This window comes from Chionomys nivalis, chromosome 9 (genome assembly GCF_950005125.1).
Source record: "Chionomys nivalis chromosome 9, mChiNiv1.1, whole genome shotgun sequence".
Taxonomy (NCBI): Eukaryota; Metazoa; Chordata; class Mammalia; order Rodentia; family Cricetidae; genus Chionomys; species Chionomys nivalis.
Window position 1 is genome coordinate 55093729 of NC_080094.1, and position 14999 is coordinate 55108727.

A 14999-nucleotide genomic window follows, 5' to 3' on the forward strand; every position below is an offset into this window, starting at 1 on the left:
CTGGCGCCACCCGAGGCGTTGACAAGCCGACTTTTATATTCAGTTTAAAATGAAGACTGCTGTGCGTCCATTGGTTGAACGCCTCGAGGGTGGAGTTTCCGATGTTGGCCAATAGAGCGGCTGAAACGCTCTATATCGCACGCCTAATACGCAGACGCTCCCACGGGTTGTGGGCGTGTCTTACAGGCATGTTGTCCAATGAGGACGCAGAAAACTTCATTTGGGTGGAACCTGGCGCGTGCGTTTTAAAAAAAAAAAAAAAAAAAGGAAGAAAAAAAGAGGCGCGGGTTTGAAAAAGATGGCACGCTCGCCGCGCTGCCCCTCGCCCCTGGAGACGCACTCTTGCAGTGACTCTTGTGACTCGCCTTTGTCTTTTACTACCTCCATGGAGTGGGACACCCAGGTGGTGGCAGGGTCCTCCCCTCTAGGTCTGAGGACTGAGATGGAGGGGTCACCCGTCGACTTGCGGCTGCCTGCGTGGTTGGAACCCGAGAGGTGTGCCGTGTTCCATTGCTCACGTTGCTACGCGGTGCTCGCCGACACCGTGCACCTAGCCTGGGACCTGTCGAGGTCTCTCGGGGCCATGGCCTTCTCCAGTGAGTGGAGCTAGGGCAGGAGGAGGGGTACTCCCGACGACTCGGAACGGAGAGGAAGTGGGTGAGGGAGGCGAGTTTTGTTTTCTTGAGCAGCGCCTTAAAGCCTGGACCTCTCAGGAGCTGAGCTTGCGCCTTTGACTGAACCACCCACCCTTTTATGTTGACTTTATGACCAGGGTGAGTCTGGTGGGAGGTTTTCCTGTTCAAAACCCGTTTGTCTTTCAGGAGTCACGAACAATGTCGTTTTGTTCGAACCCTGTCTGGTTGGCATTGAAGGTTTTCTCAAATGCAGGTACGTGTGGAGAATTCCTGAGGTGGATCTATAGTTCTTTTTTTTTTTTTTTTGGTTTTTCGAGACAGGGTTTCTCTGTAGCTTTGGAGCCTGTCCTGGAACTCCCTCTGTAGACCAGGCTGGCCTCGAACTCACAGAGATCCGCCTGCCTCTGCCTCCCGAGTGCTGGGATTAAAGGCGTGCGCCACCACCGCCCGGCAGATCTATAGTTCTTGATTTAGTGATACTGAGGAGTACCTAATTGTCATAAACAAGAAGAAAACTTTATTTTTGTTGTGGCGTAAGTTTATTATATTCATAAATATGTTTGGATGCTATACTTTTTATGCACTTGAATCATATCAACAGGACATTAATGAAATGAAAATTAGAGTTGGGTGTATATTTTAACATCTGAGGACCACATCCTATGAGATAATTAGGACTATTTAAATTTAACTTGGAGTTTATAGTATAAATCATGACAGGACTGATTCGGTAATAATCTCCAAAACCAGGGAGCAGAGTTGAATGGTGTTTGAGTATTGCTAGTAATTTGCATCTTCCCTTGCTAATACTTTCCCATAGCAGTAAAGCACTCAGCAAATTTGTGCTTAGGAGGCCAAAACTCTTTAGTGGTAGCCAAAAGTCTACTCCACTTTGCCAAACTAAAGACACATTCCTGTCCTTAGAGGAGTCCCTTCTTAGCCAGTGGCTCTTGCCTTTTAATCTCAACACTCCGTGGTGTGCATTTGGTTGGGCAGAGGGAGGCGATTCCCTGAGTTCCAGGCCAGCCCAGTCTACAGAGTTTCAGGACAGCCAGAGCTGTTACACTGTCTTGAAAAACAAAAACAAACAAACACAAAATGATGTGTGTGAGTGTAGTTGTGGGGTATGGCACACATATTGTGTGAGTGTGGTTGTGGGGTATGGCACACATATAGTGTGAGTGTGGTTGTGGGGTATGGCACACATAGTGTGAGTGTGGTTGTGGGGTATGGCACACATATAGTGTGAGTGTGGTTGTGGGGTATGGCACACATATAGTGTGAGTGTGGTTGTGGGGTATGGCACACATATAGTGTGAGTGTGGTTGTGGGGTATGGCACACATATAGTGTGAGTGTGGTTGTGGGGTATGGCACACATATTGAGGTCCAAAGGTAACCTGAAGGCGTCTTTCTTTTCACCACGCTGGTTCCAAGAATTAAACTCGGCTCCTCAGGCTTGGCAGCAAGTGCCTTCACCCATCGAGTCATCTCACTGGGCCTGGAGTGACATTTTTGATATTTGTATTTAGTTACATAAAGTACCTGAATCTCACAAAATCTTTTATTTTTGTTCTTAGTAATAATGGTCTTGCCTTGACTTTATAATTCTGCCTCTACCTCTCAAGTGCTGGGTTCTCAAGTATGGGAACCTACACTAAACCTCTTTTAAAAAGCCTGATAAAAAGTTGTAATTATCTATTTGGAGATGTGCTGTAGCCGGGTGGGGGGGGAGATTATGTGTATTCATAGCCGGCGTCAGTCTCTGCTGTTGGGGTCTCCTGAGGATCAGACTCCGTTAGTCAAGCTTGGTAGCAGGCACCTTCACCTGTAAAGCTGTCACTCCAGCCCCGATTTCCTCACTGGGTTCATCTAATTGGTTTTTTGTTTTTGTTTTTTAATTGTTTTTTATTGAGCTATATATTTTTCTCCCCTCCCCTTCTACCCTCTCCCATGGTCCCCATGCTCCCAATTTACTCAGGATATCTTGTCTTTTTCTATTTCCCATGTAGATTAGATCCATGTATGTCTCTCTTAGGGTCCTCATTGTTGTCTAGGTTCTCTGGGATTGTGAATTGTAGGCTGGTTTTTCTTAGCTTTATTTCTAAAAGCCACTTTTGAGTGAGTACATATTGTAAGCGAATGTGTTATAGTAGTGTTGCAGGGATACCCTGACTTATTGGGAAGCCAGGATATACTTAGAGCCGCTCTGGGGGTGAGGGGATAGAGCCACAATAGAACAGCTCTGGAGGCTGGAGCTGCAATGGCACAGCTCAGTTCTGGAGGGAAGGTGTCCTGACTATCAGGAAGCCAGGCAACTTGAAGCTGGGGCGCGGACAGGAGGGGTGGATGATCTCCCCACAGGATATAGGGATCCTGTTCTCCTGGAGAGCGCCGCTACAGCTGAGTTCTGCTCCATTCTCTTAAGGGAGCATCTTAGCAGAAGTATCTGCTTCTTACTCCAGCCCAAGATGTTTCTTCTTGCTAACACTCTGCTAAAGGAAAGCCCCCTGTAGTAATGTAGCAATCTCCTCCTGCTTGGCCTTGCTCAGCCTCCCTTAAGGAACATTCTAGCAAGGTTCTTCTTTTCTGCTCTGTCTTGCTGAAATGCTCCTCCCAGCCAGGTTCTACTGGTCTTCTGGTCTGCACTGGTGAATGAAGGTCGTCACTCAAGACTCTTTTGAGAAAGAGATTTATTTGGGAAGGAGAAATCCAGAAGAGTGGCTGCCTCTGCCCCGGGGTGAGAGGCTTTTATAAGGGCTTCTTAAGGGCGGAGTTTTCCCAGGGAGAAGGGGGATTGGTTGATTTTTTTTTTTTTTTTTTTTTTTTTTTTACCTGCTCAGGGACTGGTCAGTTTAGCTGGTCAGGGGAAGAGATGTCTCTGCCTTTATGGCCAAATTGTGTTTCTTTCACTGGTCCTTTTCAGCTTTTTGACTCTAATCTTAGGACCAGGGCATATTTCTTTCACTGGCTCTGATTCTAGGAACAATGTGTGTTTCTTTGACATTAGTTTCAGAGCCAGGGCACATGTCTTTCATCCTGGGTTCAGGGATAAAGATGTTTCTTTCCTGGCTCAGGCCTCAAATACAGGTTGTGTTTCTTTCACTGGCTCTGAGTTCAGAGTCAGGGTGCTTAGTGATTGGCTGGTTTCCTGCTCAGTTGTCCCTTTTACCCTACACTATGATATTTGTCTTCCTGGGTCTGGGTTACCTCACTCAATATGATGTTTTCTAGATCTGTCCATTTGCCCACAAATTTGAAGATGTCATTATTTTTTTCTGCTGTGTAGTACTCCACTGTGTAAATGTACCACATTTTCCTTATCCATTCTTTAGTCAAGGGTCATTTAGGTTGTTTCCAGGTTCTGGCTATAACAAATAATGCTGCAATGAACATAGTTGAGTACATGTTTTTGTGGTATGATTGAGCATCCTGTGGGTATATACCCAAAAGTGGTATTGCTGAATCTTGAGGTAGGTTGTTTCCTAATTTTCTGAGAAATCGCCGTACTGATATCCGAAGGGGCTGTATCAGTTTGCATTCCCACCAGCAATGCAGGAGTGTTCCCTTTACAACCTCTCCAGCATAAGTTGTCGTCAGTGTTTTTGATCTTGGCCATTCTTACAGGTGTAAGATGGAATCTGAGTTGTTTTGATTTGCATTTCTCTGATGACTAAGGATGTTGAACATTTCCTTAAGTGTCTTTCAGCCATTTTAGATTCCTCTGTTGAGAGTTCTCTGTTTAAGTCTGTACCCCATTTTTGTTTTTATTGGATTATTTGTTCTTTTGAAGGTCAATTTCTTGAGTTCTTTGTATATTTTGGAGATCTGTCTGTGGGGTTAGTGAAGATCTTTCCAATTCTGTAGGCTGCTGCTTTGTCTTGTGACCGTGTTCTTTCATCTGCTTGTTTGTCTTCTCGTTGAGGTAAATAATCATTTTTACTAGTACAGTTGATATCTTTGTTGCTACTTTTTTTTTTTTTTTTTTTGGTTTTTCGAGACAGGGTTTCTCTGTGGTTTTGGAGCCTGTCCTGGAACTAGCTCTTGTAGACCAGGCTGGTCTCGAACTCACAGAGATCCGCCTGCCTCTGCCTCCCAAGTGCTGGGATTAAAGGCGTGCGCCACCACCGCCCGGCTACAGTTGATATCTTGAGATATCTTTTTTAGTATCTTTGAACTCAGTAGTTAATTATTACTTTATGTTGTATATGGTACAACATATATTGTAAATGAGTTTTGAAAGTTTTATTGGAGGGGCTGGAGAGATGGCTCAGCAGTTAAGAGCACTGACTGCTCTTTCAGAGGTCCTGAGTTCAATTCCCAGCAGCCACATGGTGGCTCACAACCATCTATAATGAGATCTGGTGCCCTCTTCTGGCCTGCAGGCATACATGTAGACAGAACACTGTATGCATAATAAATAAGAAAATGTTTAAAAAAAAAGTTTTATTGGGTTACAATGTACTGATAATTAAAGCTTTGGCCAAGCCTGGTGGTTCCTTTAATTCCAGCACTCCAGAAAATGGGTAAGAGTGAGGAAAATCTTTATTCCACTTTACTGCCTCTTGCTATTATGTCTTCTTGTCTCCCAGATTGTCAGAATATTGTAATGAATTCAAATAAAATCTAATTGACCTTGTTTTATATAATTAAATAGAGGTACAATTGTATATCTGTGTATATATTAGAAGTAAATACCTTAAGTCCTTCAGCGTTCATGATCCAGTGGCCTAGCAAGTAATATTAAGCTAACTCTATAGCATGGAGCAGGAAAAACCCCAAACATCTTAAGGACAGTAGTAAACTTCTTTGTGAGGTAGGGAGACATTAACTATACAAGTGATCAGAATCAGTACAGAAATTAATATTTTGTCATAAATTTTGTTCTTTGTTGTTTCTTTTGAGATAAGTCTTCTCTAGCCCAGCTGTCCTTGAAGCCTGTGAATTTGAACTTGAGAGCCCCCTGCCCAAGAGTCTGAGTAATGAGATCACCATCGAGGGCAGCAGTTTTTACTTGTTCTCTGGGTTTCCTCACGTTATCTTCTGCTTCTTCCCATTCCCAACAGCACGTACAACCGTCTGTTCTGTAGTTCCTGTCGGGTTCCTATTGGTTTCCATCTGTATTCCACCCATGCTGCTCTGGCTGCCTTGAGAGGCCACTTCTGCCTCTACTGTGATAAAATGTTGTGGTGAGTAGACAGTGACATTGTTACCAAATAAGGGGTTCAGATCTTCTAGCAGAATCCAGGTGAGGGCTGGAGAGATGGCTCAGAGGTTAAGAGCATTGCCTGCTCTTCCAAAGGTCCTGAGTTCAATTCCCAGCAACCACATGGTGGCTCACAACCATCTGTAATGGGGTCTGGTGCCCTCTTCTGGCCTGCAGGCATACACACAGACAGAATATTGTATACATAATAAATAAATAAATAAATAAATATTAAAAAAAGAATCCAGGTGTGGATAACTAAAGAAGATGCAAACGGCCAGGCACTAAAGACAAAATATAACTTTGTGATAAATACGATTACTTCAGATGTTTTATTGTATCATGTCTTAATAGTCATATGAAATAATTTAAGAGCATTCATTCATTAAGGGAAATTCTAGGAGGTATGCTTTTGCAAAATAGTGTCATAGATAACTTGGTTTGCTGCTGTGCCTCATGCCCTTCTTATACATAGGACTTGGCCTGCATGGTACCCAGCCTCAAAGAAATATATATGTAGTTGGGCAGTGGTGGTGTACGCTTTTAATCCCAGCACTCGGGGGCAGAGACAGGTGGATCTCTGTGAGTTTAAAGCCAGTCTAGTCTACAAAGCAAGTTTCAGGACAGCCAGAGTTAAACAGTGAAACCCTGTCTCGAACAACGAAGGAAGGAGGGAGGGAGGGAGAGGGAGGGAGGGAGGGAGAGAGAGGGGGAGGAAGATTGAAGATATATATTTATAACTTATCCAACTAAGCCAGTCAGATTCTCTATCCCAGGAATTTGAAATGAGGGCTGTATTGGTTACTTGTCTAGGGACAGGACAACATAGCGTATCTGGCAAAAGCAACCTTAAGGGACTGTGGCTCACAGTCCGTGGGTACAGTCCATCATGGTGGGAAGCCATGGAGGAGGTGGCTGGTTGGACTGTGTCAGCAGGCAGGAAGCAGAGATTAATGCTAATCCTCAGCTTCCTTTCTCTCTGTCTTTTAATGACATATTTATTTTTTATGTGCATTTGTGTTTTGTATCATGTATGTGTATGTGAGGATGTAACAAGTTACAGACAGTTGTGGGCTGCCAAATGTTCGCTGGGAATTGACCCCAGATCCTCTGGAAGAGCAGCCAGAGTTCTTAACCATGCTGGGCCGTGTCAAGGTGATACGATTGACCACATGACCTAGAGTCATTTTTAGATGATACTCGTGCTGAGCTTGGGAAGTGAGTACTCTACACTTGGAATAACTATTTTCTGCACTTGACTCCAGACACAGAGAAAATCTTACCTGATGGAAAAGATTAATGAAATGAAGACTGGAGTATAGTAATGACTGTGTGGTCTCATTTACTATATTTTACATTGGCTATTTTATCATCTTCCTAGCTAATTAAACATTTGGCTTACAGTATTTTATTTACATGAAACTGAAAGGGCTGGACAAACGGCCCAGAGGTTATAATTATTAGAGCTCTGTCAGAGTACCAGAGTTCAGACTCCAGCACCAACCTTCCTGTTTCCCCAGTGACAGGACCAAGGCACACCCCACCCTGCCCAGCCTTCAGTGAATTGTTTACTCACGGTAGTTATTCATTGATTCTGGGTTTGTTTTCAGTTCTCACGAGATAATTTTGTCACTGAGAATGTGAAAGGATAAGGCAGAGTTTGTGGTTTTAATTGAAAATCTGTTTTTCCAAATAAAATACACCATGGTCCTTGAAGCCATTAAGGCAGGCTTTGATTCGTGTGTGACGGCACTAATACTTTATATATTTTCTTTCCAGCTATGTCTTAAAAACAAAGACCATAGTAAATGCATCTGAGATGGATATTAACAACCTGCCTCTCCAAGAAAAGATTGCAGAGGTAAGCTTAATTATGTAGTTACTTAATATACACAACTTTTTCATTTTCTTTTTAGAAACAGGATTTTACTTTGTAACTGTGACTGGTCATATTAACTGTGTAGACCAGACTGTCCTAGAATTCAGCTATATCCTTTCACTTATATAGGCAAGTGTGTATGTGTGTGTTGTGATTTTTTTTTAAAGGTTTTTATTTTAAATCTGGTAACATTATAAACAGCAAATTGAGGGCTGAGTGAGTTTAAGAGTATCCTCAATCTATGTCTCTTCCCAGCTGAAAGAGAAGATAATACTAACACATGCTCGTTTAAATTCACTGACAAAGATTCTGAAGGAAGTGACTCCTGATCAGTCTAACCAAGAAAATTGAAGAAGCAGGTATAAGCACAGAACTTTCTCCCATCTTCAACAATAGGACCACTTGGTCGGTCGGTCTGTCTGTCTGTCTTTTCTAAGGTCTCTGCATGTGTGTGTCTTTGGCAGATGTGTACTGGTGCTGGTGGAGACCAGAGGAAGAGTGGGATCCTCCGGAGCTGGAGTTGTTGCTGAGAACGAAACTCTGCATAGACTGGACGTGCTCCTAGCAGCAGACCCGTCTCTCTAGTCCCCCGTTGGTCTTTTCACTTTTTTTTATTGTTGCTTTTGTTTCTGTTTTGGAGACATGGTCTCACTAAGTATCTCCAGTTGTCCTGAAACTCCCAGGGATCCTCCTGCCTCTGCCTCTGGAGTGCTGGGACTAATGGTGTGGCCGCGGCCCCTGAATGGCCTTTTATTTTAAACAGCACTAAGGATGAGAAGACTGCAGATGTGGCCACACCAACTGTAGTTCCTGCCTTTGACAAACAGGCACAAAGATCAGCAGCTCAAGATCATCCTTGGTCAACCTAAGCTTCATGAGAACTTGTCCCAAAATCCCTGCTTGCCCCAAATGAGTATTTTACAGTACGCCTTTGAGCCTGTGACTTTCCCCAGCTCACCAGCCCACTCTTACTTTGGGGAGTATTGATTCTTTATTTTTTTCTTTCTTAATAAATTGTGACTCTGATACTTTTAAAAAGTTGTTTTAGGCCAAGTGGTGGTGACGCAAACCTTTAATCCCAGTACATAGGAAGCAGAATCAGCAGATCTCTGAGTGTGAGGCCAGCCTGGTCTACAGAGTGAGTTTGCTTATGTCTGAAAACATCTTTCACTACTGGTTACCAGTTAGCATGCAGTGTCCCTTGTGTTCATGATGTAAAGATATACAGTTGCCATGAAAAAGAGATGGGGTTAATAGTGATGCTACTTCTACATGCCATTTATGTGAATACTGATGTATATTTGCTTGGTTGTTTTTTGGTTTTTTTTTTTTTAGTTTTTTTTTTTTTTTTTTTGGTTTTTTCGAGACAGGGTTTCTCTGTGGTTTTGGAGCCTGTCCTGGAACTAGCTCTGTAGACCAGGCTGGTCTCGAACTCACAGAGATCCGCCTGCCTCTGCCTCCCAAGTGCTGGGATTAAAGGCGTGCGCCACCACCGCCCGGCTTTTTTTTGGTTTTTTAAGACAGGGTTTCTCTGTAGCTTTGGTACCTGTCCCGGAACTAGCTCTTGTAGACCAGGCTGGCCTCGAACTCCCAGAGATCTGCCTGCCTCTGCCTCCTGAGTGCTGGGATTAAAGGCGTGCACCGCCCCGCTGTTTTTTGTTTTTTTGAGACAGGGTTTCTCTATGTAGTCCTGATAGTTTTAGAACTCGCTCTGTAGACCAGGCTGGTCTTGAACAAAGAGGTCCACCTGCTTCTGCCTCTGAAATTAAAGGCACTTGCCACCACCTCTAAGCCTTTGTTTTGAGAGAAGGTTTCTCTATGTAGCTTTGACTGTCCTGGAACTTGCTATGTTGACCAGGGTAACCTTGAATTTTTGGACATTCACCTGATAGAATTAAAGGAGTATGTAGCCGCACCTGGCTCTTAGAAATCATTTTTGCAGTGCTGGAGAGATTAAGATCAGCAGTTAAGAGTATTGCCTGCTATTCCAAAGGTCCTGAGTTCAATTCCCAGCAACCACATGGTGGCTCACAACCATCTGTAATGAGGTCTGGTACCCTCTTCTGGCCTGCAGGCATATACACAGATAGAATATTGTATACATAATAAATAATTTTTTTTTTTTTTTTTTTTTTTTGGTTTTTCGAGACAGGGTTTCTCTGTGGTTTTGGAGCCTATCCTGGAACTAGCTCTTGTAGACCAGGCTGGTCTTGAACTCACAGAGATCCGCCTGCCTCTGCCTCCCAAGTGCTGAGATTAAAGGCGTGCACCACCACCGCCCGGCATAAATAAATATTTTTAAAAAAAGAAATCATTTTTGCAGCCAGGTGGTGGTGGCACATGCCTTTAATCCCTGCACTTGAGAGGCAGAGGCAGGAGGATCTCTGTAAGTTCGAGGCCAGCCTTGTCTATAGAGTGAGTTCCAAGACAGGTCCCAAAGCTACAGAGAAACCCTATCTCAATAATCAAAAACAAAACAAATCATTTTTACTTATGTAAATAGATAATGCCGGTGGTGATGGTTCACTCCATTAATCCCAGCACTTGAGTAGCAGAGGCAGGTAGATCTCTGAGTTGGAGACCAGTCTAGAGGGAGTTCCAGGACAGGCATGACTACACAGAGAAACCTTGTCTCAAAAAACAAATAAAAACCCAAAATAAACCAACAAAAGATATGTAAGAAGTAACAATGAATAAATTGCATAACAATTTATACTGTTTGCTGTTTCTAGACAGGGTCTCACTGTGTAATAATCCTGGCCACTTTGAAATATGTTATGTGGCCCAGGGACTTCTTGAACACAGATCCACCTGCCTTGGCCTCCTACATTCTGAGATTAAAGATGTGCACCACAAGCCTGTTGGGCCTGCAGAAGCTGTCAGATCCCCTGGAACTATAGTTAAAGTCAGATATGGGTGTTAGAAACTGAACTTCAATTCTCTGCAGTAGCAGTAAATGCTGTCAACTGCTGAGCCATCTCTTCAGCCCCACAGAATGGGACCTAATAAAATAATAATACATTGAATCTTTTTGCGGGAGGGATTTCAGGACAGGGTTTCTCTGTGTAACAGTCCTAGCTGGCCTTGAACTTACAGAGATCCGCCTGCCTCTGTCATCACTATACAGCAAACAATTTTGTTTTGTTTTTTGAAGATATGGTTTCTGGATGTTAACTTTGTTTTTTGTTTTTTTTTTTTTTTGGTTTTTCGAGACAGGGTTTCTCTGTAGCTTTGGTGCCTGTCCTGGAACTAGCTCTTGTAGACCAGGCTGGCCTTGAACTCCCAGAGATCCATCTACCTCTGCCTCCCGAGTGCTGGGATTAAAGGCATGCGCCACCACCGCCCGGCTGGATGTTAACTTTGAAGCCTGTCCTGGTACTAACTTTGTAGACCAGGCTGGCCTCGAACTCACAGAGAAACCCTTGCCTACACCCCTCAAGTGCTGGAATTAAAGGCGTGTGCCACCACTGCCCGGCTCATTGAATACTTTTTTTTTTTTTTTTTTTTTTTTTTTGGTTTTTCGAGACAGGGTTTCTCTGTGGTTTTGGAGCCTGTCCTGGAACTAGCTCTTGTAGACCAGACTGGTCTCGAACTCACAGAGGTCCGGCTGCCTCTGTCTCCCGAGTGCTGGAATTAAAGTCATTGAATACTTTTTGAGATAGGATCTTACTCTATAGCCTATATTGGCCTCCAAGGTGCAATTATCCTACCTCAGATTCTTTTTTTTTTTTTTTTTTTTTTTTTTTTTTGGTTTTTCGAGACAGCGTTTCTCTGTGGTTTTGGAGCCTGTCCTGGAACTAGCTCTTGTAGACCAGGCTGGTCTCGAACTCACAGAGATCCGCCTGCCTCTGCCTCCCAAGTGCTGGGATTAAAGGCATGCGCCACCACCGCCCGGCCTACCTCAGATTCTTAAGTGCCTAGTGACCTACAATGCTCAGCTTTGGATTTTTAAAACACATGTAAGTGTATTTACCTTAATGTTTACATATTTCCTTAAAACTGTTATGTCACTGTAGGTTTCTGGGGCCTAAGACATGGTAGGTAAAAGCTCTGCCACTTACCTACATTTCTTTTTATTTTTTGTGCATTGGTGTTTTGCCTGCACGTGTGTCTGTGTGAGAGTCAGATTTTGGATTTACAGGCAGCTATGAACTGCCATGCAGGTGCTGGGAATTGAACCCTGGACCTCTGAACGAGAAGCCAGTGCTCTTAGCTGCTGAGCAATCTGTAGCCTCCATACATTTCTTATTTAATAACTATTTTTCATAATGTCTGGATTTGCCATTTTGGATGAGACTTTCTATAGAAAATTAAGTGCTTGTGCCTGACTCAGATTAAGCTGGGAAGCAGATGTGTGTGTTTATATACATATTTACGTGTGTGTCCAGGAAATGTATTTCTCCCATAAAATATATGTTCACTACGGAAAAATGGAAGTCAGAGGACAGCTAGCAGGAGTCAGCTCTGTCCTGAGGATAGACTCAGGTCCTCTGGCTGGGAGCTCATCTCCTTTACCTGAGCAGCTAACTTGCTGCCTCTCCCTTCTCTATTTCTAAATTAGGTTTTTCTTTTAAAAGTACCTTTGTGTGGAGGCACACGCTTGCCATGGCTCACACGCTTGCTGAGCCATCTCACTGGTACCTACTTCCATTTTTGAGAGGCTCAACATAACATGCTGTTAAGAGCAGATCAGGAATAAACCTTTCAGATTCAGACTGAGAGGTACTTATTAGTAGTAGTCTTGAACAAAAAAGTAAGGTTAAAAACAGTAACCAGCCGGGCGGTGGTGGCGCACGCCTTTAATCCCAGCACTTGGGAGGCAGAGGCAGGCGGATCTTTGTGAGTTCGAGACCAGCCTGGTCTACAAGAGCTAGTTCCAGGACAGGCTCCAAAACCACAGAGAAACCCTGTCTCAAAAAACCAAAAAAAAGGGCTGGAGAGATGGCTCAGAGGTTAAGAGCATTGCCTGCTCTTCCAAAGGTCCTGAGTTCAATTCCCAGCAACCACATGGTGGCTCACAACCATCTGTAATGGGGTCTGGTGCCCTCTTCTGGCCTGCAGGCATACAAACAGACAGAATATTGTATACATAATAAATAAATATTTAAAAAAAAAAAACCAAAAAAAAAAAATAAATTAAAAAAAATAAAAATAAAAACAGTAACCACAGTAATGGTGAGGATTAAATGAATTAAAGAATACCAGAACAAACTGGGCAGTGGTCGCACATGCCTTTAGTTAATCCCAGCATTTAGGAGGCAGGCAGGTGGATCCCTGTGAGTTCGAGGCCAACCTGGTCTACAAGAGCTAGTTCCAGGACAGGCTACAGAGAAGCCTGTCTCGAAAAACAAACAAGCAATAACAACAACAACAAAAAGAATACCGTTCAAGCCGGGCGGTGGTGGCGCACGCCTTTAATCCCAGCACTTGGGAGGCAGAGGCAGGCGGATCTCTGTGAGTTCGAGACCAGCCTGGTCTACAAGAGCTAGTTCCAGGACAGGCTCCAAAACCACAGAGAAACCCTGTCTCGAAAAACCAAAAAAGAATACCGTTCAATGCACACTGGTGTTTTCCTGCATGTATGTCTTTGTGAGGGTCAAATCCCCTGGAACTGCTCTGTTGGTGCTGGCAATTGAACCCAGGTCCTTTAGAAGAGCAGCCAGTGCTCCTAACTGCTGAGCCATCTCTCCAACCCAATTAGAATCTTAACAGAAACTAAGGATCAGGTCTTTCTTTGGCTCTCCAGCTCCCAACTACAGAGACTTGTTCCCAACTAACTCTTATAACTTAACCCTTTTATCTATATTCTGCCACATGGCCTGTTACTTCTCCTCAGTGCCTACTTCCTGTGTCTGCCTGATTCTTCCCTTGAGTTTCTCTCTCCCTAGAAGTCCCGCCTATCCTCTCCTGCCTTGCTATTAACAATTCAGATCTTTACTAAACCAATCAGAAAGTGCCTTAGCAGAGATGCATCTTCACAGTGTTCAAAAAGATTATCCTACAACAAAGTATTTATTTGAATGAAGCATGAGGTGGTCCTTAAAAGGGAAATAAGTTAAAATGTGATGTTCCTTCTCTTCTGATGATTATGTTACCACTTGGCAACAGACCAGAAACCACTACAACTAAGGTAGTAAGAAATCCAGAAAAAAATAAAAATTGAGGTGGTGATAGACACCTTCAATCCTGCACTCCTAAGAAAGAGAATCTCTGTGAATTCAAGGCCAAGGTGGTTGTCTCAATCCCTCCCCCAAAGAAATGGTACCAGAAAGACACCTAAAACCTACTTAAGCCTTCTCTTCCCAGTGTAACTTACATTATCTGAAATCACCCATTTCAAAGGAACAGCACACAATGAAATGTCAGTGCATTCTCAGCTCATGCTTTATTGCTAAAAACATATCCATACAGGTGCGGTTTCACACTGACAGTCCCTTTTCCAAAGAGTCAGATTTGTTCACAACTCCCAAGGATGCATAGATTGAGAAGCTGCCTTTTGTAGGGCAGCTCTTTTCACATCGCTTCACACACCAGTGGAGCAATGGGGGGTACGGCACAAGGAAGAGCCAGCGAACAGCAACACCTGTGCCTGAAGAGCAGACGCACCACTCTCCAGTAGATAATGAGTATTCCTAGTCCTTTTTAATTGTAGGAATGAGTGGTTTAAGGTTAATGCCCAAACTAGTAACATGCTGACAAGAGTATCTGTCTGATCCTTGGGATAAGGTATCAGTGCTGAGGACTGGCCCCAGTGTTCAAGAGCTATATCCAAAGCAAAAAAACAAACAACAACAACAAAAAATATTTAAATTAAGGACACAGAACACCATTACCAAAGGTATCAAAATGTTTTGTAAGTCATCAGTAATCATACCCATACTCTGACTTTAAAGGTGTTTATAAGTCTGAGCTCTACCAAATACACATTTAATTTTTCTGTGTGATGTTTTATTTTAGTAGACTATTAGGAAGAGTGTTAGAATTAAGAACTCTGACCTTACATCTTTACTGGCAGGCGGATATATCAGTAAGTGCAAAGAACATTTCTATTTGGGACACATTACACACCTCAATTCTTGTATCTGGTGGGAGGCAAACACCACACTGACAACTCTAATCCAGTTCTGAATGATGGAAATTACCATCCATAATTTTTTTGTCACCTTTGCTAGGTGACATCCATAGCAAAGCACCACAGCACAAGTTAAAGTAAATTTCCATCATAGAACATGTAAATTGGAGTAAACCCAGTGAAACAGTTTTATTTCAATTTAGGTCTT

General features: G+C 43.2%; 1 protein-coding gene across 1 annotated transcript; it reads left to right on the forward strand.

Moving 5' to 3' along the window:
- Positions 1 to 276: 276 nt before the first annotated feature.
- On the forward strand, positions 277 to 8795 carry Oip5 (Opa interacting protein 5). Its single transcript, XM_057781705.1, has 6 exons — positions 277 to 596; positions 822 to 888; positions 5701 to 5823; positions 7620 to 7701; positions 7975 to 8078; positions 8184 to 8795. The coding sequence occupies exons 1-5, from the start codon at positions 299 to 301 to the stop codon at positions 8068 to 8070; spliced, it is 666 nt and encodes a 221-aa protein (XP_057637688.1). The 5' UTR covers positions 277 to 298; the 3' UTR covers positions 8071 to 8078; positions 8184 to 8795.
- The last annotated feature ends 6204 nt before the right edge of the window (positions 8796 to 14999 follow it).

What these genes read in the sequence shown, in the direction of transcription:
- Oip5 (XM_057781705.1), top strand. Translation starts at nt 299, where the DNA reads ATGGCACGCTCGCCGCGCTGCCCCTCGCCCCTGGAGACGCACTCTTGC. An exon ending in CGGGGCCATGGCCTTCTCCA is followed by an intron (nt 597 to 821) that starts GTGAGTGGAGCT and finishes TTTGTCTTTCAG; the next exon opens with GAGTCACGAACAATGTCGTT. An exon ending in GAAGGTTTTCTCAAATGCAG is followed by an intron (nt 889 to 5,700) that starts GTACGTGTGGAG and finishes CATTCCCAACAG; the next exon opens with CACGTACAACCGTCTGTTCT.